Source organism: Mycteria americana, chromosome 22, assembly GCF_035582795.1.
Source record: "Mycteria americana isolate JAX WOST 10 ecotype Jacksonville Zoo and Gardens chromosome 22, USCA_MyAme_1.0, whole genome shotgun sequence".
In the NCBI taxonomy this organism is placed as follows: domain Eukaryota; kingdom Metazoa; phylum Chordata; class Aves; order Ciconiiformes; family Ciconiidae; genus Mycteria; species Mycteria americana.
This window is the reverse complement of record NC_134386.1, coordinates 3983013-4008991: the sequence shown is the minus strand read 5'-3', so window position 1 is coordinate 4008991 and position 25979 is coordinate 3983013. Positions and strand designations below refer to the sequence as shown.

Sequence of the window (25979 nt, the reverse complement as noted above, 5' to 3'; positions counted from 1 at the left end):
AGCGTCCACAATCAGGGTCGGGGTTGCTGGGCATCCCTTTGTCCAACGTGAGGTCTGCTGGTCCGGTACATCTGAAACGGGGGTGGGTGCCCACCTGCCCCTAATGAGCTGTCTGTTGGCACAGGGAAGAACGACATCTTTGGGGAGCCCATCAGCCTCTACGCCCGCCCAGGGAAGTCCAATGCTGACGTGAGGGCCCTGACCTACTGCGACTTGCACAAGATCCAGCGGGAGGACCTGCTGGAGGTCTTAGACATGTACCCAGCCTTCTCTGACAACTTCTGGAGCAACTTAGAGATCACCTTTAACCTGCGAGATGTGAGTGCCAGGGCTGGCCCAGGGAGGGATGTGGTCAATGCCTTAAATTTGGCAAGTGGGAGGGCTGAAGGAAGGATGTCAAGTGCTCTTCACTCAGTTTGGTGATGCATTGGCCAACAGCCACGCTTCCCACGGCACTCTCCATGGGGTTATGGTTTCCCCCCCAGCCCAGTGGGCATGTGCATACTGCACGTTCCTGAGCTCTTTGGAAAAGAGCTCCACAAGCCATGTCAGTAGTACCCTGCTCTGCAGCACCTGTAAATCATCTCCAGGACTGCTCCAGCCTGGGCAAGTGGGTCACACACATGTTTTGAGGCTGCTGAAGTGAGAAATATTCTCAAGCTTCATTGAGTTGGGTACCAGGTTCCTCTGAAAATTCCTTTTTAAATAATCAGGTTTGCAATCCATGAAAGGCTTGGAGCATTTTTGTCATTGCTGTTTGACTCTTAAGCTTTATGACTGGACTTTGCCCTTTCCTGATATTTTTTTCAGAGACATTTGCCTGGTAAGATAGAAGAGAAAGTCAGATTCCCTCTGTGTCCTGTCCCACCCCAGGATGTCCTGCCCCACCTCAAGGTGGTCCTTCCCTCCCCATGGCCCCAACACCCTCAACTGAGTCTCAGAGCACCAAGGCCAGCCTCTAGGATCCCTTGAGCTATGCCACCAGTCCAGCAGTCACTGGGTGGGACAGGGCAGTGATGGAAACCAGCCCTAGGAGGATGCTGAATGGCCTGTAGCCCCCATGGCACCCAGGGCCATGGCCCCCATGGATGGGACATGGCATCCATGGATGAGCCTGGGTGCCCATGGATGGGACATGGCACCCTTGCCCTGGTGACCAGCCCCTCTCATCCCTCAGGCAGACAGCGTTCCCCGCTCACCACTCAGCGAGGAGTATGACTGCACCTACCGGCGGGCGCGCCGACGCAAGCATTCCCTTTGCCAGCCCAACAAGCCTGGTGAGTCCCATAGCGTCGGCAGAGCCTGGCTTGCAGGGCTGGGGAGCGGGATCATCATTTAATTACTGCCCTAAAGCAGAGGCAGCTGTCAGTGCCTCCATCCCCACAGACCAGCCTGGATGTCCCCACCCTGGGGGCACCCACGCTGCCTTCCCTCCCTCTCCTTAGGATGCCCCAGCCCTATAGGCACCCTAGAGGGGATGGGGGCTGGTTTTGCCATGTGTGGTACTCCCCAAATTAACCTGTTGTGCTGCCCCACAGACCCAGACACGGGCATCTCTGATGCAGAGCAGTATCACACCTACTCAGAACTCACCAACCCGCAGGACCCACTGAGTAAGGACCAGTGGGATGACCTGGGCAGCAGCACCACTCCCTGCTCCCAGACCAGCGATGACGAGGCCAAGACCAGCAGCCCTAAGAAAGCTGAGCCTTTCCCCACATCCAAAAAGGATGACTTTGCTCTGCCCACACTCAGCCTCATCACTACCAGTGCTGGCAGCACAGAGGTCGGCAAGCAGGCGGCGGAGAGCAGCCAGTCCTACGCAGGTACCCACAGCTGCAGCCAAAGCTGGCAGGGGAGGGGTGAGAGATGCTCGGGCATGGTGGCTTCATCTTGGGGCAGAGCCAGGCAGCTCACACGGATTTGAGGGGAGCCACACTTGTGGCCAAAGGTCTTTGCTGCCTGTTGTCCCTGGTAGTATCTGCTCTGTCCCTCCCGTGCCCTGCAGTTTCTCCTAGCACCCAGGGACCCCTTTGGGGCTGGCCCCAGGGACCAAATGCTACGTGCCTTCCATAGGCGTGTTGGGTGCCAGTGTGATGGACTGTCCATGAGCACCTTGGGTGCCAGGGTGATGGACCCCCATAAGCACCTCAGGTGCTAGGGTGATGGACCCCCATAAGCACCATGTATTTCAGGGTGATGGCTCTCCATGAACATGTTGGGTGATGGACTCTGGAGCACCTCCATGGGGCTGGGGGATGCAAGACAGAAGTGCTGAGATGTCTCCTCTCCTTCCAGCAACCCCCCTGGACATCCCCAACATGTTCACCTTCTGGGAGGACCGAAGGCCGAACCACCACTCGGAGCCTTTGCAACACATCTCCTTGGTACACAGCTCGCGGGACATCCCCCTGCACAGCGACTACAGGCCAGGGCAGATCGAGTCCAGGCTGGAGCTCCTGCAGGCCCAGCTCAGCAGGTGGGCAGGTCCCTGGGGCACAGGGTTGGAGAGCACCCAGGGGGGCTCTGGGCCATCACTTTCTCCTGCTCTCCAGGGGTGGCTGCAGTGGGTTCTGTGTGCAGCAGTTGCCACCCAGGACCCCCTGGGACCCTGCATTCCTTGGGGAGGTGGTGGGAGTGCTTTGCAAATGCAGCAGCTTCTCAAAATGCAAGTCCTCACCCTGGCTGCAGCCCAGCACGTCATCTGCCGCTGTCCCACCACCCCTGGGATGGGGCGGTGCCTCCAAACTCAATGCAATCGCAGACATGAAACCACCCACAGGTTCACAACCTGAGCTCTTTGCAGGCCTTCTCTTCCTGTTGCAAAGAGCTGCAAACATCCTCTTGCTTGAGCAAATAAGCCTTGTGCACATCGTTGCCCTCTAAATAAGAAAAGACATGATTTTTGAATGAGAAGAAAGAGCCCACACCGGAGATGCAGGTTTAAAGGCCCCAGGCAGCACCCGCACGAGCGGCTGGCTCTCCCGCCCACGGCTGCTGCCCACGTTAAGCTCACTTCACCACAGTGCCCACACACGTAGTTCAGTGTCTCGCCAACATGCCGTCCCCGGCAGCAGGGGACAGATCTCCTACCCACTCTGTAAGCGCTGCCAGGACCGTTGCCTGCAAGGGGGGCTGTGCCCACTCCTGCCAGAGCTGCTCATTTCAGTCAAGGACAAGGCAAAAGGAAGGGACTTACTTATTCTACTTTTCCATTTCCTTCTGTTCCTCAGTTAAAAACAGTTGGCACCAACCTGCCTTGCTCCCGTCTGTCAGCACAGGCGGCTGGCCTGGAGAATTGATCCAGATTAAAACTAACCATTGCAATTTTTTCCCCCCTCCGGGGTAGTTTTAGCTTTGTTCCGTTTCCTGCTCCAGATCCCAGTTTGGCTCCACAAAAAATTGGGCAGGGAATGATTGAGTGTGGCAGGAGAAAGACAGCAAGATTGATCTCTCTGTGGCAGTGCTGGTTTGAAGCTCTCTAAAAACCTCACCAAGCAGCACCAAGCAAAGCATCATCACCCTCGGGCAGCTGAATCGGCACCTCCTCCCCAGTGCCTCCCCTGCCCAGCCACGGGTCTGCTCTCGTGGGATGCAGCAGGATGCACTGTGCTAACACCGGGCTGCTCTGTCCCCAGGCTGGAGTCCAGGATGTCGTCAGACATTAATATAATCCTCCAGCTCCTGCAGCGCCAGCTGTCCCAAGTGCCACCCGCATACAGCCCCATCTCGCCATCCTCCCACAACCTGGCCATGTATGGCATCCTCCCGCGGAGCCTGGAGCCGCTCACCCCCTGCTCACCCCTGGAGGATGAGGAGACAATGACTCCGGAGCAGGTAAGGCCACCCCTTCTGGCTCAGCACCGGCCAAGCTTCCTTCTGCCCCAAGGAGACGGGTCCTGGAGGGCCAGCGGTTCCCTCCAGCCTCCCTGCAGGCAAAGCACAGCCAAGCACTTGTGGGTCCAGGCAAAGCCCAGGAGTCTTGAAATGGGAGTAGGTCTACCTAGAGATGCATCGCTGATTTTGGAGCACTGCCTGCTATCTCCAGCACTACCAGTTTGCCCCATCAGTAGGGAGGGGAGTGGGTTCCTCTGCTCTGAGGCTTCCTCAGGCAAAAAATAACATTTTGGGGCTTAGGGCCTGATGGAGTGAGCAGAGAGCATGGCTACTTTGTTTTGCTTTTGCCACAACCCACCTGGTTCCTCCTTTCCCACCAGAGCCCAAGCTACACGGAGGTAGAAAAGCTCCACTTGAAATCCAGGGACTCCTTGTCAAGCGGGATGCACCCCACTGTGGCATCCGACGAAACCATGACGGTCTACTCCGAGCAGGAGCACCATTCCCCACCTCTCCCGAACCCAGACCCTCCCCACCAAAGGGCACCAAATACCCAGGGACTCTTCTGGGGCTCTCGTTTCCCTTCTCTCCCTGAGCACTTGGAGGCAACTTCCGAGCACCAGGACATTCAGAGACACCTCTCCGACCCAGTGCTTCCTGGAAGTTAGAGATGTCGGGGCTGCGAAGCAAGTCAAGAGGAACCTCAACTGCGAGCTCGGTCAGTTGATGTCGATTTTGACTGCAAGGGTAAGACGGAGGACAATGCCATTGGCTCAGGGGTATAATTTGTAGCTGTCTTCTGCCACCGTGAAAGGAAGCGTAGAGTGGCTGGCTTCCAAGGTCAACGTTTTCCAGCAGTTCCCATAGAGTAGATTTCATTTGCACATTATAGTGAACCCAGAGCAGTTCTTTCTTACAGCCACCAACAAGCTGGCTAGGCCAAACGGTACCCACCGCCTCTTCCTTGCCAAGGCTTCCTCTCGAGAATGGCACAAACCAAGTGAGCCACAGCAACCGGAGGAGAGCAAATCCACAGCTCTTAGCTGCGAGGCCACTTTGCTGTCAGCTCTTGGAGCAGGGACCATTGCGTTGGTACTGGGCTTAGCCCAGCAGAGCCTGTGGGCATTACAGAAAGGGTAGTCACCAGAGGAGGAGGAGGAGATCTCCACAGTGCGGTACTGGGGGGAGCTGCAGGTGGGAAGCCCAGGACAAGGACAGAAGCGATCCTTGTCCTACTTGACTGCCACTGAGAAACTAAGGGCCAACAGCCCCTGCCACTTCAGCATGCTTCAGCATGAGTCCTAGGGCACTGACTTCTCCAGCAAGGCTGATCGTGCCTTGCAAACCCCGACACGCACCCCACAACTCCCTAGATAAGCCCAACTGGTCATCGGCCCGGGCATAAAGCACAAAACTCAAAAGCACAATCCCGGAAAGCCGAAAAGCCCCAGACACCTCATCTCCAGCCCTTCCTCCCAGCTTCTCTCTTTTGATAAAGGTTTGATAGATGCTTCCTCCTCCCCAGCCCTTTCCCCGGCAGACTCCCGCAGCATCCCCCGTAGGAGAAGACCACTTAGCACTGCCGCCTTGCCGTTCGGTTAGATGCTGTGACAGTCCTAGGCCGCCTGCTCAAGTAATGTATCGAGCTCCTTTTGAGAGTAGTAAAACTGTGAGCATCTCTTTCTCTGGAGTTTTAGTGTACACTTTACTAATAAAGATGTTTTTGGCACCTAACGTGGATTACAGCTGTGTTTGTTGGGAACATCCGTGAATTCATCCTTGGCAGAACAAAGCACAGGCGCTAACCTGCAAAGACCCCTGAAAAGGCTGTGGTCAAACCCCAGTTGCTTCATCCAGGGAGTGCGAGGCTAACAGAGCCCATGTGCAGGTCCCACAGGTCAAGGATGGGCCCTGGTGGGGCAGGGCTTTGCTGAGCAATTCCTTCCCAGTAGGATGCAGTTCAGGCTCAGCAGCAATTTGCAAAAGCTCTTCTACAAGACCAGCCTGCTGCTGTTCTCCTGCGTATAAGAAATGACCTCCTAAACACACCTCAGGCAAAGATTACACCAAGAGTCCTTGCAACAAGTGGGACTTCAGATGAGCACAGCGATACCGAAAGCCCATCCTACATCCCTTGCTGAAGGGGACACAGCTCCTGTCCAAATGGGACTGCTCCTTCAGGAGGGCTGGACCCAGGATCACCCATAATGGTTCTTATATGGCCTCAAGAGGCAAGGAGAGACCCCTTGCCCTCAGCAGGGGGTTAAACCTGCCTCTCTCCAGCTGATCTCACCCCATGGGGCAGCACAGGGGCTAAAACCAGCCAGCAGCCCTCGCCCAGAGAGGCACAGTCCCACAAAGCGGCTATTTATAACCCAGGCCAGCCCAGGTTTCGGCTGGCAGTGACCAGGACACCTCTTCCCCCTCCCGTGCCTCAGCCTAGAGTGCAGGAGGTCTCGAGGCCTTCCCAGGACACGCACAGCACCTGGGGAGTGCCCGCACCTCCTGCCAAGGCCCGGGGCACCCACCCGGCCCTGCCGTGAGGGAGCCGAGCTGCCCACAGAGGCTCGAGCCAGATGCTGGGCCTCCGCCTGCCCTGCTCCAGGCAGGAGCTCCCTAGGAAGCCGATGCCCACCTGCACCCCTTCCCCCGGTAAGGCTCCGCGCACACGCCAAGGCTGCTGCATGCTACCAAAAATAAACCCCCGTAATTAAGCTGCAGTTAATTAGAGACAAGCCCGTCCCTAACCGCCACCGGGCGGAGACAGGACTCGAACACGCAGCACCGCGCGCGCCTGAAAGGCCCCCCGCGCGTCTCGGCCTGACGTGACTGACACCGTTTCCAGCCAATCGATTGTCAAAAAGAACTCGCGGTCCCGCCTCGCGCCACTGCGACCCCTGGAAGCCAGTAAGATGTCGAGAGCGAGCGTGGCCTCCCTCCGGGGCGGGGTCAAACGCAACGGTAGGTTATCCCAGCCAGAGGGTGAGCGTCCGTTTGGAATGAAGGGCAAAGCGACCAATAGAAGACAGAGCAGAGCCAAACGGACGGGTTAATTACCCAATAGATGCCCGAGGCTCTAAGTGACAGGCAACACAGCCAACCTGCACCCAGTGGGCGGGGCTTCCCGCGTGGCTTCCGTTCCCGTTGTGTGAGGGGCCGAATCCCAAACGGCCTCCGCGCTGCTCCTGCTGCCGCCGGGCTCTGGAGCCGGGCCTGGGGGCGCGGTGCCGTGCTGCGGCCTCCCCCACTCCCCGCCACCTCTCCGGCCTCGCTGCGCCCCGGCCGGCCGCGCTCCTCCTCTCCCCCGGCCCGGTTCGCCGTCCCGCTCCCTTTAGTCGGGCCCATCGCTCCCCTCCGAGCCCAGCCCGGGGGCCCCCTCGGCCAAGCCCGCTGCCCCCCTCGGCCCCGCCGCTATCCGGGGCCCCCTCGGCCGAGCCATGTCGCTGCACGGGAAGCGGAAGGAGATCTACAAATATGAGGCGCCCTGGACCGTGTACGCCATGAACTGGAGCGTCCGGCCGGACAAGCGGTTCCGTCTGGCGCTGGGCAGCTTCGTGGAGGAGTATAACAACAAGGTGGGCAGCGGCGGTGGCGGCCGGGCCCGGCTCTACCGGCATCGGGCGGCGGGGCTGGGGCAGAGTGAGGGGGAGGAGGGGGCCGGTCCTCTTCATCCCAGTGGTTCAAGCGGCCCTCTGGTCCCGGGCACGGCCCCCGCGGTTGGTGTGGCTGGAGGGAGTCTTCCTGCCTTGCCCTCGGCACTGGGAGCTGTGTAGAGCCTTCAGATATTCTCCTGAAGTGCAGGGTGCTGGCCTAGATTCAGGCTGGTTTCCTTCCTGCGAGTTCTCAGCTGTTGGGAGACTGAGGGATTGGGTGTGGGAAGAGCCATGGGTGCTGCTGCTGGCTTCTTCTCGGCCAGGAGGGTCCCCCAGCTTGAGCATACCTGGCTCTTTTTCAGTATGAAGGAAAGTTTATGGCCGGGACTAAAGTTCACGCATATACAGGGTGTCTGAGACTGCGTTGGAAATGGTGTGCTCTTCTCGTTATACTTTCTTGCTGTAGAGGACTTTTCTGTGTGGTAACTTTTTTCATAAGTATATAAAGCACTTTCACTGATTCCTCAGTACCTTTACTTTTCTCTGAGAACAAGGGTGTAATGAGGCATGAGATTATATCTTCAGTGTTTCCGTGTCAGATACAAGCGGAGAACCTTACGTTGGTAATAGAGACTACATGTTCACCTCTCCAAACACTTGTGCAGTCATTTCTGAACAAACTTTAATGTGCTAGTCTGATATAATGAATTCATATAAATGGAAGAGAGATGAGGAAATGGGCATAGCTATAGAGCATCCTGAAATTTGTGATAAACTAAAGGTTTTGCAAATACAGCTTTATGTGTTTATAGCATGTGTGCTTTGTAGCTTTGTCAAGCTGTTTAATAGAGGTTGTGGAAAATAATGTCAGAAAGTTGCTGTTGGGGATTGGGCTTTGTGCAAGGATGTAATGAGAGGGAGTGATGGTAAGGTAGGGATGACATCTCTCACAGTGGTTAAATTACTGTACTTGCAGCAGTCCTAGACGTGATGCTTCTACTGAGCACTTTGTAGTTCAGCCAGGATGAGTTGGCTGTGTATGAGTTGTCTCCTTATGCTGGTGAGCGCTGTTGTGGTTCTGGGAGTACTGCTGGGGAAAGGCAGGTCCCTGAGCTTGAAAACTTTTAATTTGTTTAAAGACCAACTTGAAAATGTTTTTGTAGTCTGTACTCTGAGAAGCTAAAGTAACAAACTTGCAAACAGTTTTTTGTTTAGAGGTGGTAGAATTGGTTAATAAGGGGGTATATATTTATGTTGCCTTTACTTCCTTAAGTTTGGACCATTCCCTGGGGTTGCTCTCGATTACAGCGTGATCAAGTCTGCTTTTCAGTTCAGGCTTCAAGTGAAAAGCAGTTGAGTCAACCCCTCTCTTTTCTACCCTTTATACTCTGTTGTGGCTTAACCCCAGCCAGCAACTAAGCCCCACACAGCCGCTTGCTCGCCCCCCGCCCCGGTGGGATGGGGGAGTGAATCAGAAGAGTAAAAGTGAGGAAACTCTTGGGTTGAGATAAAGACAGTTTAATAGGGAAAGCAAAAGCTGCGCACGTAAGCAAAGCAAAACGGAATTCATTCACTACTTCCCATGGGCAGGCAGGTGTTCAGCCGTCTCCAGGAAATCAGGGCTCTATCATGCATAATGGTTACTTGGGAAGACAAACGCCATCACTCCGAATGTCCTCCCCTTCCTCCTTCTTCCCCAGCTTTATATGCTGAGCATGATGCCATATGGTAGGGAATAGCTCTTTGGGCAGTTTGGATCAACTATCTTGGCTGTGTCCCCTCCCAACTTCTTGTGCACCTGGCAGAGCATGGGAAGATGAAAAGTCCTTGACTAGTGCAAACATTACTTAGCATCAACTAAAATCAACTAAACTATTATCAACACTGTTTTCAGCACAAATCCAAAACATAGCCCCATACTAGCTACTATAAAGAAAATTAACTCTATCCCAGCCAAAACCAGCACAACTCTCAGTTGTTGCAGGCAGAAATTGTGTAGGACTGTGTAAATTACTGCTGTCTGTAAATATTCCCCAGGGCTTCTCTTGACCGCCGAGCTTCAGGAATAACTATTCTGTTGACTTCACTCCATATAAGCACCACATGCTATAAGATCTATGTGGTATAAAGAGCTGGAGACTGATTGTATGACAATGAGATGCCAGTCTGGATGCTGCTGCTATAGAAATAAAGATGATGTATGATTAAAAACTAAACTTGTACAATAAATGCAGTGAAACATAACCTTCACTTTGAGAGGTTTTGCTTTGTCTCTGATATTTCAAAGGGGGGGGGGGGGGGGATGTTCTTGTTTGATGCTTTTTGTGGTGCTTTCAGTTCCACCTTCCACTGTCAGAAGGTAGTTGAGAGAGCTGTCTTGGGTAATTGCAAGTGTTGTTATTGCTTAGAGTATTGATGTTGTCCCCTTTCCTTTGGGGACCAGAACAAGCTGGGGAGTGGTGTTTCATCTGCACTGTCTTTATGGTGTCTTACTATGACTCTCACAGCTTTGCTGAATCTTTTAGAAGATACTGAAACATTCAGGGAATAGCTTCATGCTCCAGATTGGGAACTCTTGGACAGATACTGTACGGTTGTGCTAGGTGCACACTAGTGGTAAACTCTTTCAGCTCCAGCTTCTGCCCATGTAAGTGGTGTAACTAAAGGAACAGAGGGAAAGAACTGAAGTGACCCTGTTTAAGTAGTCCGTACCATTGTGCTGCAAAGGGTCTGGAGCAGTTGGTTTTATAGCCTGACTTCTGAAATTTAAAATTATTTAATTTATAATTAATTCAGAAATTTAAGATTTTTACAGGGCATGTGTGAAAGCTTTGTCCTCCTGCATAATTTGCCCTTCACAGTTGAGATGTTTTATATTGCCAGCTTCTGACATCAAAATACACGTATAGGTACAGTTGGCACTAATTAAAAGAATAATGAAAACTCATTTTCATTTCAACTTTCTCTTTGCACTCATAGTCTTTAGAGGTTTCTGACAAGCTCCAAACAACATATCTGTTCCTGATGTTGCAATGGTTTGTTCCAAATAACTGTCTTTCTTCCTTACCCTTAGTATACTAAAAAAAAAGTCTGGAAGAGCAATTCTAGCTTGCTTAAAATCTAACCAAATAGGTGAATATACCTTTTCTTTATTACTCTTCTGTTTTAGGGTTTCTTTTAAAAAGGTGCTTTAAAAAGGCTTAATGCACCAAGTGTTTGTTGCAGCAGAAGTGCTCACTGCAAGGGAATTACAGTGAAAGAAAGAGGAGAGATTCTTGTCTCATTTGTCTCTGTGATTTTCTATTTCTGTAGCTTGAAGTACTTGCAGGTTACACACATAAAATGGCTGTTTACACCTCTGTTTCCTGGGGAACTCAAATCTACTGACTGCCAAACCCTAATTTACTGCTTTCCCCAATTCCCAACCTCTGTCAACCCCCACACTAACAAGCTGTATAGCATACCAGAAAGCTAGTTGCCAAGAACTGTTCAAACCCCAACAGAGTTTTGTTTCAGCTTGTACACCTTTGCTGATCAAATCACTAGTACAAGAAGAGAGATGACTTGCTCCAGTTGGAAGAACTAAAATTATTGGGGTAGCCATTTGCTGAACTTCTTGGATTAGGAAACTGCTGTCAGCCTTTATAATGTCTCATGGATCACTGGCATAATGGGAGGGAACGGAGGTGTTAATAAATCTCACTGTTAACGCTGTTCCGCAGGCTCCTGACTATGGCTTCATGGATCAGGAATTATCTGTGGAAACCATCAGGAAAGGCTGATTTGGGGATCTGTCTGCAAGACAAAACTGGAGTCCAGTTTAGAGAACAGTAGAGGGTGGTGCTGTACACTGCTCACTCCCATCACTGGAGCAGACTGGCAGGTTATGACCGCCTGCTTCCCAGGCTGCCACCTTCTCCTGAACAGTGCCTTGAATCAGAGAGCGTTCAGGGCAGTTGTTTTACCAGAGGGTCATTTTTTGTGTAAGGTTTAGAGTTGCAAAGAAAAATTGATTGCATGTTGGAGATGAATTGGTGCAGTGAGATCTTTCTGATTGTACATGACCCTAAAATAATTATGAAATATCATTCTTAGTAGTTACTAGTTAGATTAAAGGCATATAAGGTTTTTTTTTTTTAAAAGTACTGTGAACTTACTTCACTGTTCCTCAAACCATGCAAGAAAAAGAAGTAAGCTGTTACCAAATTCTGCATTGTTTAATTCTCTGTCTGATTCTTTTGGATCATGTTGAAGAGAGATGTAATTTTTTTAGAAGTTAAGGAATGCTGAGTAAAGGCACTTCTTTACTCAGATGCACTGTTGCAATTAAGCCTTATGTTGATAAAGGCTTGGATTATGATAGGAAAATCCACATCCAATTTTACCATATCTTGACATATTGGAGAAACAAATAATTATTTCGCATTCCTACCTACTGTCATAGCATAATTGCAAAACTAATGCAGATCGAACACACTGGTCCTCATTTTCCCACTGATATGAGTTACAGGTAGGTGTAACTTGTGTCCAGACTGACAGTTACTTTCCTGTTCGCATCACCTCAGTCTTATCTGGGCTAGACTTCGGGCACTCCTTCGTGCAGTAGCTGGCAGCAGCAAATCTTGCCTCACTTGCAGGAGGGAGAGACAGGGCTCTAATACAATCAGCATCCTGAGAATAATTCCATCATTCCATCTCCTCATGTTCAGCCTGCACAAGAGGATGAATAGAGGGATTCTGTAATCACTGTATGTCATCAAGTCCGAAGAGTCCTACCTTTGAATATGCTGAGCTAGGAAAGAATTGAGCTTCTCAAGCAGTATTTTCTGCTCCTGTCTCCGGGCAGACCGATGCCTCCTGCTCAGGGTTATCACAGGCTGCTGCCAGGTCTGACAATCAGTCAGACACCTGATCTTCAGCAGTTGCTGGGAGCTCTAGTGTTGTTAATGCAATTTTTGTTCTCTAACCTGGCCTGCACCTAAAAATGTCAAAGATCACAAAGATACTGGGTTGCTACACAGTCATTGCTTTTTCTTCAGATCTGAGGAGGGATTAAACATGAATATGCAGTGCAGGAGTATATAAATTCACACCAATGAAAGTGGGTCCTTTGCTGTTAGAGATTTGCTTCTGGTTATGTTGATTGCTTTGTGTAGGCTTAATACACTCATATTGAGCTGAAAACAGCATAAGCAAAGGAGAAGAAATGATTAGAGGTCATTTGTCTTCTGATCCTGACCTTGCCACAAGATTTTCTATCACCAAGGACAATTTGCTTCCTTTGTAAAATCCGCTTAGTATTTCTGATCCCTAAAGGAGTTAGAAAGCTATTTGTCAATCACTTCAGAAGGCTGGGAGATTCTTGACTGATTCATAGTAGAGTGTGAAGTATAATAAGGAGTAGCTGTAATAAAGAGAGTGCAAGGCAGACAAATAAGCAGTTTTTAGAAGCATATTTGGATGTGTCTTTTAGGGTTTGTTATGGGGTGAAAAGGATGGATTTTCTCATTGTGGCAGTGGGCAAGGTTTGCATTTGTTAAGAGCATCTCTAAATGGACTCATAACTGCTAATGTTATTGTTTAAGATCCACTGAAGCATTTGTTGGGTTTTTGTTATGTGGAAAAAAATACGGTAGACTTCTAATCTGGTTTAAATGTGTAGTTTATTAACCAAATTGCTTATCCCAGAATATTTAGTATTTTTCCAGGTAAACATCTTGGAAAAAGTCCATTAAGCCACTGTTTCCAGGAGGAAGCTGCTGTGTGGAAAGTACTAGGAAGTTCTTACCATGAGCAGCTTACAAACTAATTGTAGTGAGTTCTCCCCATCATGTTTGTGTTTGAACAGCATTTGGCACAGTGGGGCTTTCATCCTGTTTAGGTCTTGAAGTCACTGCTAGGTTAAACATATCCTCCCAGCACCGTATTGTTCTATGAACACTTTCTGACATGTCAATATTTTTCTAATAACATAATGTCTGGGACTTCAAGCATTACTTCAGGTGTTGTCATGACCAAGCTATGTGGAGATAGTTTCTTGTCTGCTCTGTCTTGCATCACTTGCACAACTGGGCAAGTTAGCCCTTCCCACTGTCACATTACTGTGCAAAAAACCTAATTCAGAATTCAGTTACCTAGAATCTTTCAGCAGAGCTGCTTTTGTGGTCTTTTCATACAAAACATTTGAATAATTATTTAAATATTTTAGCTTCCCAATTTTTTTTACATTTGAATTCTATTTTACTGTCTGATGTTAATCTGTACCTTAATTTTGTGCAGTTGTGACATAACATTTTAGTTACTGTGATGCTGAAAACAGCTTGATAGCTAGCTGACATGATCTGTCACAATCTGCAGGGTTATGGCCAAGAACTCCATGATATGAGCTTTAATTGTGGGTGGTTGTCATGCAAACTACAGCTTGTCCTGCTCTCTGAAGATGACATTGTCAGCATCAGTTCAGTTAAAGATGACTTGGAATAATGTTTGTGCAGTTTAAGTCTGTGATTTAAACTAGGCTTTGCAATGTGGAAAAGAGAAGGGTGGTCTTTAATCCTTTAGGATTGGATTGCGATTCATTTGAGATCATCTCTTCAAAGTAAAGCACTGTGGTGATTATGTATGCTTCACTTTGCTTACGTGCCCCAGCTAAGAAGCAAAGCTTTTAACGGTTTCTCATTCCATTGACATGATGGTCCTTTTATATTGTCCTTGAGGTTACAGAAGGTGTCCTCCTGAAATACACTCAGTCTTAATGCTGTAATTATAAATGAATATTTTTATAAAATACTTTCTTTTAAATATGGCTTCTTATAGGTGCAGCTTGTTGGTTTGGATGAAGAGAGCTCAGAATTCATTTGCAGGAACACCTTTGATCACCCCTACCCTACCACAAAGCTTATGTGGATCCCAGACACCAAGGGAGTATATCCAGACCTGTTGGCAACCAGTGGTGACTATCTGCGAGTGTGGAGAGTGAGTAAATCCTCCCTAGAAAAAGATAAACCATGATATTAATTGTGTTGTGTTTTGATCTCATTTTCACTCAAGACCAGATTTTTTTGAAGTGAGTTACTTTCCTTTCAGGGCGTCTTGCCCTTGCTGCAGTGCGGAGGTCACGACATAAAATCAAGTCAGAGCACTTGATAATTTGTTTTCTTAACTGCAATAATGTGACTAAATATGAAGACTATAGGAGAAGCAGAATTATGGTGGTAGTTGCTGTTTTAATCACCTTATTGAAGATAGAGATGGTGATTGTGTTTTCCAGAGCTTTAGGATGTAAAGCTGAGAGGAAAGAAACCCAGGATTAACACCTTATGTTTTGGAAGTGCAAGTGGAACAAGTCATGTGATGTTGCTATTTAAGTCAGATGTTTCACTTTTTCTGAAGGTGGGTGAAACAGAGACCCGGCTGGAGTGTTTGCTGAACAATAACAAGAACTCTGATTTCTGTGCTCCACTAACATCATTTGACTGGAATGAAGTGGATCCTTACCTTCTAGGTGAGACTGACAAAATGCTACATTTTCAGCACAGAAAAGACATACATTTGAATTTAGTCTGGTGAAGTCTGGGCTCTGACTGACTGTTGTGTCATTGCACATCACTGGTTAATTTGATAACTAACCAGTGGACAAACTTCTACATTATAGAAACTGCCATTGTCTTAGGTTAAAAATAAAAATTTAAAAAAATTGAGCAGTTCATGGAGACTTTTTTGCATTGTGAAAGGTGCCCTGTCCAGTACAGAATGGGTCACTTAGGTTGGATTAGGGGTGTTCCTTATTTGCAGATAGGGAATCTCAGTCTTCAGGGCTGGTGAGCTATTGCTGTAGTGCTAAGTAACGATGTAAATGAGCTCTGCTTATTTTGGTGTGTTCTGGAGTGGATAGAAAAACTATGGACCAAGCTTTTTCTTCTGTGAAGCCATTTCAGCAGCAGGAGTAAAGCCAGGAGCCCTTAATTCAGTTGTAGGAGGGGGCTGAATGCTTAAAGTATAATTATAGCCTATGGGACAAATTGTGAATCCAAGATGACTGATCCAGCAGAGGTTTGTTTCCCAGAAGAGTACAGCCATTTATGTCAAGGGGATTTGTCCAGAGATTAACAGCGATAATATGTCTTCGTAATTATTTACTACATGATTTATTTTGTGTGTGGCATCTCTCATCTCTTAAGAGCTTTACTGCTAGCCCCACCTTCAGTCCACAGAAACAATCAATGAATAATAACACGCTATCGCAACACTACGATTGAATTTTGGTTTTGATGTACACACGAGACTTACAGGATGGGAAAGTTCATCTCAGCATTGCATCAGGCTTCTGAATAGATTGAAGTAGACATGAGCTATTTACACATTATTCCTGTGTGGAAGACTATTTCTGCAGCTAAAAGGTTTGGGTCATTTAAATGCATGGTAGACTGTTAGCTGTTTGACATTCTTGATTTTAATTGTGTGCTGTTCTTGCAGCTATTTTGATCTGTACATGTGGGAGGATATTACATTAATCCAGTAAGTGATTAAATAATTTGTGAGAACATTAATTTTGGTAACAGAAGTGTTTTTGTTTCAGGTACCTCTAGTATTGACACAACCTGCACTATTTGGGGTCTGGAGACAGGACAGGTTTTGGGAAGAGTAAATCTGGTCTCTGGCCATGTGAAGACCCAGCTTATTGCGCACGACAAAGAGGTGACGGCTTTTTTTGATTGTTTACATTGCATATTTTTTAAGCGGTAGAAAAGGAACAGAACTTTTGTTTTCTTCCTTTTTCTTGAAAAATCTGATGATCCAAAAAGATAATTTATCTAAGATTAAGATACACAGTTTTGAGTACCAAACTAAAACTATACTATTGGCTATCAAAACCACTCTGTTTACTCATCTGGACTTGAGAATATGCTTGTTTTACTAGATTATGCTCCCGAATATTTTAGAAAAATGAGGTAAAATGTCAAACTGGAATTGAAATCAACTGCATATCAAAGGCAATAAAAAACTTGCAAGATTCTTTCATTTTAACATATTACTTTTCAGCAATCTATATAAAAAAATCTGAGTCTGGGAAATTGATATGTTTCATTTTAGTGAATGATCCTATAATGACATAACCCTTTCAAGTTCTTCCCCCTCCCCTATATTGGCAAGCGTAATAACTAAAAACTTGCTAGGAACATCAAGTATTTGACAGACTGTCGCAACTAGATCTACTATCCATATGTAAAATCCATTTTACTGCGAATTAGGAGGCAGTGCTCACTAAAACTAAGGTTATGTTTTTCTCTGTCCTGTTACTGAGCAGGTGTATGACATAGCATTTAGCCGTGCAGGTGGTGGGAGAGATATGTTTGCTTCAGTTGGTGCAGATGGCTCAGTGAGGATGTTCGATCTCCGTCATCTGGAACACAGCACCATAATTTACGAGGACCCACAGCACCATCCACTGCTGCGTCTTTGCTGGAATAAGCAGGATCCCAACTATCTTGCTACAATGGCCATGGATGGCATGGAGGTAAAGTGGCAGCTCATCTTCTGTAGGTGCTAGTGGTTGTGATTTTTTGGGAGGTGGCTTGGTAGTAATTAGTAGTCAGTTCTTTAAAGTAAGGGGGCAGTGTCAGTACCTGAACTGGAGTATGATTAAGGACCAATTCTTAGTGCGCTAACTTGGAGTTAAAGAAGTAACTTGGGTATTATAAACTTGAAGATCTCTATGGCTCTTATGTATTTCAGCTGTTTTTTTAAGAGGGGTCTGTGAGCCACCTGGGCAATAGTTTTCACATAAAATCTTAACTGCAAGTGTTTTAGTCACCTTGTTCTTTCTCAGTTCAGCACACAAGGCAGCATATCTTAGTTTGTCACTTGTGCTGCTTCAGGGATTTGTTTCAGATCATTTGTTTGCCATTGTTGCATAACTCAAGCCCTCCCTGTGATGTCCGACTCCTTTTGAGACACACTAACCGGCTAGAACCTGTTCTTTGAGAACAGTGTTTGCTTGCCAACTGCACCCTTTAGGAAAGGGCTGTATTTATAGCCTTGGCTCAAAAAATTTGGTTTTCTGAAGAAACAAATAAAAAAAAAAATGCAAGTTATTAATTTAGTTGTTTTTTGTTTCTGAAGGTTGTGATTCTAGATGTCAGAGTTCCCTGCACTCCTGTTGCCAGGTTAAACAACCACAGAGCATGTGTAAATGGAATTGCTTGGGCACCTCATTCTTCCTGCCACATTTGTACAGCAGGTAAGTGTCATCCATCCCTATCCAGCTGTGTTGGTGAATCTCTGAGCATCTTTCACTACATTTGCAAAATCCTCTCTCTCCAAAAGTTTATGCAGTTCTCTGCCTGCCTTTTCCTAAAGAATACCTGCAGTTTAGAAGCCCTTTATTAATGACTTTCCTAAAATTTTTATGGAAATAGACACCTACTGGAATTTATTGTGTGGAATTAGTGAGCCCAGTGCCCAAACTGTGCATCTGCTTTGGCTAAGCTATATTATTTTAATGCCTCTTATTTTTTTGCAATCTAGTTCTTACACATTTTCAATTTATAAGTTCCACTGACCATTTGTTTTTCAACTGTGTCCTGGATAATGTATAATGATCCAAGCTTTTTTTTTTTTTAACTTAGTTGTATCATTGTATCTCTGGCTTGAATACTCATCAGGACTGCAACAGCCATAACCTATATAGCTTCTTGGACTATATGCCTGTTAGTAGTCATGTATGGGGATCTCGTTGTACCTTGATTCTACTTATGAGTTTCTCTTCCATTTGCAGCGGATGACCATCAGGCTCTCATCTGGGATATCCAGCAAATGCCTCGTGCCATTGAGGACCCTATCTTGGCCTATACAGCAGAGGGAGAAATCAACAATGTACAGTGGGCATCAACTCAGCCAGACTGGATAGCTATCTGCTACAACAACTGCCTGGAGATTCTGAGAGTGTAACATGACTGCTTCATGCCACATTGAGGCAGGGCTGTATAATTTCCCCTCCCCTCTAAAGTAAGAACAACACAAGTCAAGTGGCCAGTATCTGTTGTTGCTTTGCATCTACTGTTACAAGAAACTGTTACAAGAATCAATGGCAAGTGTCTCCTGTCTCTCCAGGACTCTAAAATGCAGAGACGTGCTGAGCCTCTTGGACCTTCGGGGTTCTGGTTTTCTTTTTTTTTTTTTTTTCCCCCCCTTCAGTTAAAGTTCTGTATATTTGTTTGTTGACTGTATTAATAAGCTTGCAGGCATTTAAGTTGCTGCATTTGTCCATGTGTTTGTCAGCCGGCTGAGGCAGCACATCCAACTAGTTTAATAGATGCAAGTGCAAAACAAGGTGGAGAAAAAGACATTGATGTTAACAGCCACCTTGGCAGGAATCTTTATCATTCCTGTTGTTGCTGCCTCTAAACTGTTTAAACATTTGTATGGTTTTTATATATTGGGCTAACTTTCTATTGAGTAAGGTTTTTCTCCCTAATTCTTACTTTTGATATGTGATCCACTTCCATATGCCCAAAGCAGGATCTATTCGTTGATACAAATCACAATAACACTGCAGGCTCCCTGGCAGTAAAGGCCTGCCAGAATTAACTGTTGCCTTGGCTCTCTATACCTGGTTATCAGGGCAGAATTTTCTGGTGCTGTAAAGTACAAGTACTTGTTGCACAATTTCTTTACACTTTTCTGATGCTAGAGGCAGTTGTTACTATGGTAGGCCTTATTTTTAAATTATAACTGAATTTGTGTGTATCCTGCAGTTGTGTTAGTTAACAGAGTGGTAATAGGTTTCAGAAAGAAGATACATGCATGACTTAAGCTCCCAGGAGGTAAACGACTCCTGAAAAAATGCGGTTTGTAATGGACTTGGGATTGACACTTCCAATCAAATGATTTCCCCTCGGAAGACTTACTGTCTAAACCAAAATAAAATGGTTTCACACTTTGTAGCTTGCTTGATTGGCAAATAATATGAGCAAGATTTTGTGGTTAGCCTGTACCTTGGAGCTTCTTTGCATTTGGCTTGTGTTCCTGGGAGTTCTTGAAAGGAGTGCAAAGCAATCTTTTTTCCGAAGTGTATTTGCTTTGTACTGTCAGGTCTTGTTGAATGAGCGAGATGGAAAAGCTGGTCTGCTATCCAAATGAGAGCTGTTTCTCTGAAATAAATTATTCCCTGATGCAATGCACAAAGATGGATTTAAAAGGGAAGAAACCGTGCCATTGAGGCTAAGGTTTGGCACTTGTCATCCTCATATCTTTTGGGGATATGCCCAAGGGCTTCTGTTTCTGTTTTGAATAGTGGATCGCTCTACAGTAATACTTTTCAATCAAAGCTGAGTGGATTAGGCAAGATAAAAATCTTTGTTGATAACATAGGTATTCGGATGAATGGTCCGCAGTACTCTCCCAGTGAAGACATGACAACCATAGCTGGTCTGTAAGGGTATACCAGCTGAGTTTTGATGTAAATGTCAGAAACTATCAAAATTGTCTTTCCACCTAATGAGTATTCACCTGCAACTGGAGGCAGCATTATAAATAGTAGGACACTGGCAAACTTGAATCTTGTCAGTTTATGCAGGAAAGGCAAGTTGGGAAAAGTGATTGCTGTGAAACAGTGAAGCTGACACTGAAAGCGCTGTCAAATACAGAACAGAATTTGAAAAGTTTTGTCATTCTGGACGTACAGAAATATTTTTCTACAGGCTGCTTCTCAACATGGAGCTCAGAAAAGCACTGCCTTGTGAATTTGATAGGAATTCATTAGGGACAGCTTTATTCCATCACCCATTTTAATATCAGAGAACCAAGAGACTCTAACACAGTTCAAGCTCATGTTTTGTCAATGACATTCTGTGTTCAGTTGTGAGATTTTTGACAGAAAGCTTGATGTGATTTGAAGGTCAGTTTTTCTTATTAGCAGCAGTGCTGAGAGTAGCGTGTTCCACAGACAGATTTGATCTAGATGTCAGAACAGTGTTAGCCAAACAATGAGGTTATCACTTTTTACAATAGCACTTCATCTTAAACTGGAAAATACTTACGCAGAATGAAGTGAAAATTAGGATTTTCTTAGCAGAAGCATATAATGGCATTCACAGCTTTAGATACTCATATAAAAATATGTACACAGGCTTATCATGTACTGTTTAATTACAAACGGTAGGCATAATATGCTGTGTTACTAAGAGGGAACTAACGGTAATATTAGTACTTTCTGTAGTCCCCTTTATGCTTCAAAGTCTCATTCTTTTATAGATGGTGTGAGTAAAAGATGAATGCATCTGTTGCTTAGCTTAAAAGTGCATCTCTTGCAACTGTAGAATTGTGCTTTAAAAAAGATGTAAGATAATTTAGTTGAAAGTGAAGTCACTAAAAGGCTTCGTTGGCTATAATAAATGGCAAATGCAGTTTATTCCTAGAAGAATACAACCTATTACACTAATATGATGAGAAGAGAGTGTGTATAAAGGGGCTAATAGTCTGAATAGCCAGGTAGCTTTTGCTGCTGTTGGAAAACAATCCTGTTATGAACCTGAAGAGAATCCAGTGTCAGTCCTTCCATCCATCAAACTGCTTGAAGTTCATCTGTGGAATTGGGTGTGCTCATTCCAAACTTGTGAAAGGCAAGTGAAGGAATCTTGTAGGCTCCAGTGAATTCTAAATAAAGCCTATATCCTGTTTGTTTAGCCAGTTGGGGTACCTTCTGGATCTACAGCATATTGCTTTGGGCATAATCCATTGTCATTCTTCATGTGAAATTATATTTGAAATCACTAGAGGCTGTTTTGGAACAGGGAAATGCTACTTAAAATAGCTTCTTTTCAAAGAAGTCGCTTGAAAGCTTAATGACTGAAAAGACATGAAAATCCTCATGGGTGAGATGTTCTGTAGTGCAAATGGCACTTCCATATAGAGAAGGAAGTGAGAGACTTTGGTGCCCTTTTGCCAGCACCTGCCGACGCCGTGCAGGGAGCTAACTGTCTACTTGCCGGTTCAAGTTTATTTGCAAGATACAATAAAACCTGGAGACTTGTCACTGTAGCCTATGAATCAGAAGATACAGTTTATCATATTTCACCTGCTTAACATTCAATTATGTTGGGTGTAAAGCCCCCAGAAGCATTATTTTTTCCAAAGTTTATGAAAATAAATACTTTGATATTTGATCTCAATTATTTTGTGCTTACTGCACAAGCAGAGGATGCAGAGCAACTGCTTTCAAATGCCTCATATCCCTTGAGCATAAAGTAACATTAAGGGAAAAGTCTGAGCATCATTGAGGTTAGCAAAGCAGAAAATCACATGCTATTGTTGGTACAGACAAGACTGATTCTGGGACAGAAATATTTTTCTCTGACCTAAGTAGTTCTGTATCACTTCTCCAGTTGATTAATTCAAGATACTAAGCTATTGTTTGGTTGTTATGTTCTGTTTAAACCAAACTTTCCATAGATTCCTACTATTATGTGGACGACCTGTTGCTAGTATATTGGCTCTCAACCAGGAGATCTTGATCATGTAAAACTCACTAGTGCAGTGAAAACCTACAGAAAACAAGTTGGATGTCGAATTAAGTGTGTAGTATGCCAACTCTGTTAATTGTCTAAATGAAATAGCCTGTGGTAGGTTGCATCTATGGGAATTGTACTTCTGTGTGCAGGGATTTAAAAGGCAAGGATTTGAGTGCTTTGACAATCTTTTTAGAAGGAAAACGTGGTGGTTTCAAAGAATGATACGAAAGGAGACTGATAATACAGGTTGTTCCTTATGGAACCTTGAAATGTACTTAACGGAGGAGGCATTGCCTCTCATAAGTCAAAGTTAATGATCCTTTCAAAACTTAGCTGTAATTACTCTCCTGAATGTTCTGGATAATAGTAAAAAGATCTATTTTTGCCTGGTGTTGCAATGAGAAAGCTGCATCAGGCTCGACCGTAGATCACTGCCTGCCAGAGACTAGGTGAGGGGAGGCGTCCGATATATTGGAATTCACAGATGCTCTTGTGCTTGTTTTAAATGTAAATGGAGAAAGCTGAGTGTGTCTGGTTTGTTCTCTTGCAGATGGCACTTTAACAAGTATATTTTTGGTAGGATTAGGGGGAGAGTCATCTTTTCCTCAGCCCTTTTATGGTAGGCATTTGTCTGTGTTTTGTATAAAATGTTAAATACAACAGTCACTGAAATCCTAAACTGGCTACGGTTGTCAGGATCTAGTGCACCCTCATCTGTTTCTACTGAACACCAAAAACATGAGCACTTGACAATACTGTTTATGTTAAACTGAAGCTCTGTATTCTGAGACTGACACAATCTTGCAAGGCCAACCCAAGTAATGTAGTGCTGCTTGTCACCCAGAGAGTCCCTTTTGCTTTGCTTTGGAACCTGACGGTGTTTGGGAATCCTCTTTTCTACCGTCTGAATGTGATGGCAGTAGTGGCAGGTTGGTTGTGTAAAGATGTAGCTGGATTCTTTGGATAACTTATTTTTGTGATAGAAAAAAATGTAGCTGCTGTCTGTAAATTCAGACAACCTAAATTCTTGAACTTGTCAGTTCCTTACGTTAGTGGTGTTTTGACTCTTTCAGGACATACTGAAAAGGATGAACGGCAGCAAGGGTAAGCTCTTGGCTCAATAGATTGCACAGTTAAGAGTTCCATCAAAGTACTGAAGGGTTTAGTCTTCCCACTGCTGCTTAGCAAATTGGTCCTACCACCTCAAACCCACACTGTGTTATCCTGTCAGTTAACACAAGTTCTCTCTGATACATATTTCCTGCTTTCTACTGTCAGACCAATATTCCAGAGAAGGCCTGTATTTATTGTATAGCGGACATTAAAAGGAGGTGTTCAAAATCAGTACTGGAACGGGCAAGGTACTGTCAACTATGTCCCCGTTTCTCTTGATCTTTGCAGAGAATCCAGGGGATTAATTGTATGTGGCACTTGAAGAGCACTTTCTCATGCTTACTTAGAGATGGAGCTGTATTACCCCCTGAAGAGTCAGAAATGTCTCTTCTCAAGGATATTGAGAGGAGTTTAGCATGCCCTTGACTCCTTTTTTTTTCCTTTTTTTTTTTTTAAGAGATCTCCAGAACTTCTGATCAGCACCTTTCACCAGCACTAAACAGTAATTAAAAATGCAACTAAATACCTGTCACTGAATGCTCATCTAGCGATTCATGGCAGACTCCAGAGTCAAAGGCACTTGTGAGACTTGCTTGCTGCTGCCTGATTTCAGATGATGACTTTGTCTGCCAAGTATCTCAGTGGCCTTTTGTGCAACCTCTGATACTCAGCATCAAGCTAGAATTTCCATAATCATAAAAATAAATTATCTGTGTAGCTTCCATCAAGTTTATTTCTTTTCAGAAAATCTAACAAAATGAAGAAATAAGCTATTTCCTGAAAAAAATGTTGTGGCCATGAGTAGCTGTAAGCCCATGTTCCAGCTCTCATCCCTTGGAGTTTGCTTTCTTGTTCGCAAGACGTGCGACTCTCAAGTCTCCTCTGTTAGAGCTGAGGATCGGTCTGTCAAATCTGAACAAAGGCAGAAATGCAAGAACCCAGTGAATGAGAGAGTCCTAGTACAGCTGAGAAGCGATGCGTTGCTTTTTTTGACAACCTGGTAAATATGAATTATGAAATCTACTATTTAAAAGGAACCTTTTTTTTAAACTTGGGTTGCTAGCAGTGTAAAATGTAATTTAAATCTGTTGCGCCGAAGCATTTTTTGTTCCCAATAGTCAAGTAGGAGATGTTTACTTTTATGTGTGTTTTCCCTTCTGCTCTTCCCATTCACGGTCCCGTTGTGGTAATTTCCTGAAGGTGTAATCTTTGTAGCATGATTGTACAAACATCCATATGAGATTCCTGACTTCTTGTTCTCACTAAGATATGTTAAAGCAATAGTAGTTTTACTTCTGTCCTCCTTTTCTCCACCTTCCGTATTGAGATTTGCAACTTCGCTACTATACTGTCCTAGAGGAATCCTAGTATCCTGCTATTCAACAGACATATGTTGTTGACATGGATAACTGCAGTGTCCCTATATTCCTTTATTTTTATGGAGAAAATACAAAAGCTTTTGTTACAATGGATTTTAACACCTGAGTCATGGAACCATATTGTTGAAACTCTGTAAATTTTAAGGCAATTTTCTGAAATCGCTTGAAAGTGGAATGTTGCATCCTTTTATGCTATTTCCTGCTTCCTATGTAGTTTTATTCAGATTTTTTAACCTTCTTTCTAAGTTTCAGCCTCCTGTGTATTAGGTACAGTATTTTCTGCCTTTCATACTTTGTAATAAAAATGGAACATTTGTAGATTGACTGCAGTTCACTGTGTGGTGAGTTAAAAACTGGTGCCTGTGGGGGTGAGCAGGGAACTACTTCAAATAGGCTTCATGTATGCTGTGTGAAGTTTATTGCTGTAAAAGGGAGGGCGATTGCTTTATCTTCTCTCTATAAAACTGGTGAAGTGTATTCATCTCTCATCCTACTGATACTCAAACTTGATAACTCTAGCAACTCTCAAGTTGCAAGTTACTCCAAATAATTATATTGTTAGGAACCCAGTCACAACAGAGCTTGGTTAATATTTAAAGTACGCCCGCATTTACTTTCTTAAAACAAACCTACTGCGTGGTCCCTGTATACTAGTGTTTAGCAACTTCTTTGCATAGTGCTTGTTCTCCACACAACAAATGGTAATTATATGCCTGCATGTTTTTAAGATGAGGGGAAGAAGAATTTCTTTTTTTTTAATTCAAATAATTGGTCTCTAAGGCTTTTTGAATACAGGCAAATTGAAGACAACGCAATTAGGCACTTATTTAGCTTCTAAGTCTCTCCTGTGGATGGTTGACCTCTGTTAAAGGGCGTTTTCTTTACAGGCTCCATCACTGGTGTCGTTGTTGCCAGAACTGGGACCCAGAGGGGAATAGGGTGGCAGAACTTGGAAATTTGTTTTTACCTTAGTCCTTGGTGAGCGGGACAGATGACTTCAGTATTTAGATTAACTCTAGTTCAACTAAACTGTTGTCTGACAACATTGGATTACTCTCTAATTATTTGTGTATTGGCTTTGAAATAAAAGCTTATTCAGCTTCATGACCACAGTGGAAAGAGTTGCCTGTAAAGATGCTACAGTGTTTTTAAGCTATATATGGACTTTGTTCTACTAATCCGTATTTGGAAAAGATGCTTTCCTTCTAAGAATCGTTTGTCTTCTACCCTAGGAATTATTTACATCCTCCAAGATTTTTTTTCCTTGGATCTGTGCTTGGGCATTCTCCAAAGAAACTTTCTCAGCTTCCACTCTGGTGGAAGAAAGCAACTTCTGTAAATTGGTGCTGCTAGCGTAAAAAGTCAGGAACTGGTAGATGATGGGAGAAACGGATTGCCTGTCAGTGTGGCAAAACAAGGCCATAAAGTCCTGTAGAGGAATATGGGTAGAAAGAGACAAGGAGAGGTTCTCTGCCTTTTGAAAACATTAAGGAACAGCTGACATCTGGCAGGGCTGACTTGCTTGCTCTGTGACCCTGGGAAAGGCA

At 45.2% G+C, this 25979-nt stretch overlaps 2 protein-coding genes across 2 annotated transcripts in view; both read left to right on the top strand.

The window, feature by feature from the left end:
- The window catches only part of KCNH6 (potassium voltage-gated channel subfamily H member 6), a 32784-nt gene extending 28180 nt beyond the window's left edge, over nt 1-4604 (top strand). Inside the window, exons 9-14 of the mRNA XM_075522827.1 lie at nt 125-318; nt 1178-1277; nt 1539-1826; nt 2299-2479; nt 3639-3837; nt 4218-4604. Of these exons, the coding sequence (XP_075378942.1) occupies nt 125-318; nt 1178-1277; nt 1539-1826; nt 2299-2479; nt 3639-3837; nt 4218-4505 (1250 nt within the window). The 3' untranslated portion in view covers nt 4506-4604. The remainder of the gene's footprint in view (nt 1-124; nt 319-1177; nt 1278-1538; nt 1827-2298; nt 2480-3638; nt 3838-4217) is intronic.
- A 2367-nt stretch (nt 4605-6971) lies between these two features.
- Nucleotides 6972-24752, top strand: DCAF7 (DDB1 and CUL4 associated factor 7). Its single transcript, XM_075522669.1, has 7 exons — nt 6972-7412; nt 14247-14405; nt 14823-14934; nt 16009-16127; nt 16738-16947; nt 17553-17670; nt 18208-24752. Exons 1-7 carry the CDS (start codon nt 7275-7277, stop codon nt 18378-18380), a joined length of 1029 nt encoding a protein of 342 aa, XP_075378784.1. The 5' UTR covers nt 6972-7274; the 3' UTR covers nt 18381-24752.
- Nucleotides 24753-25979: the final 1227 nt, after the last annotated feature.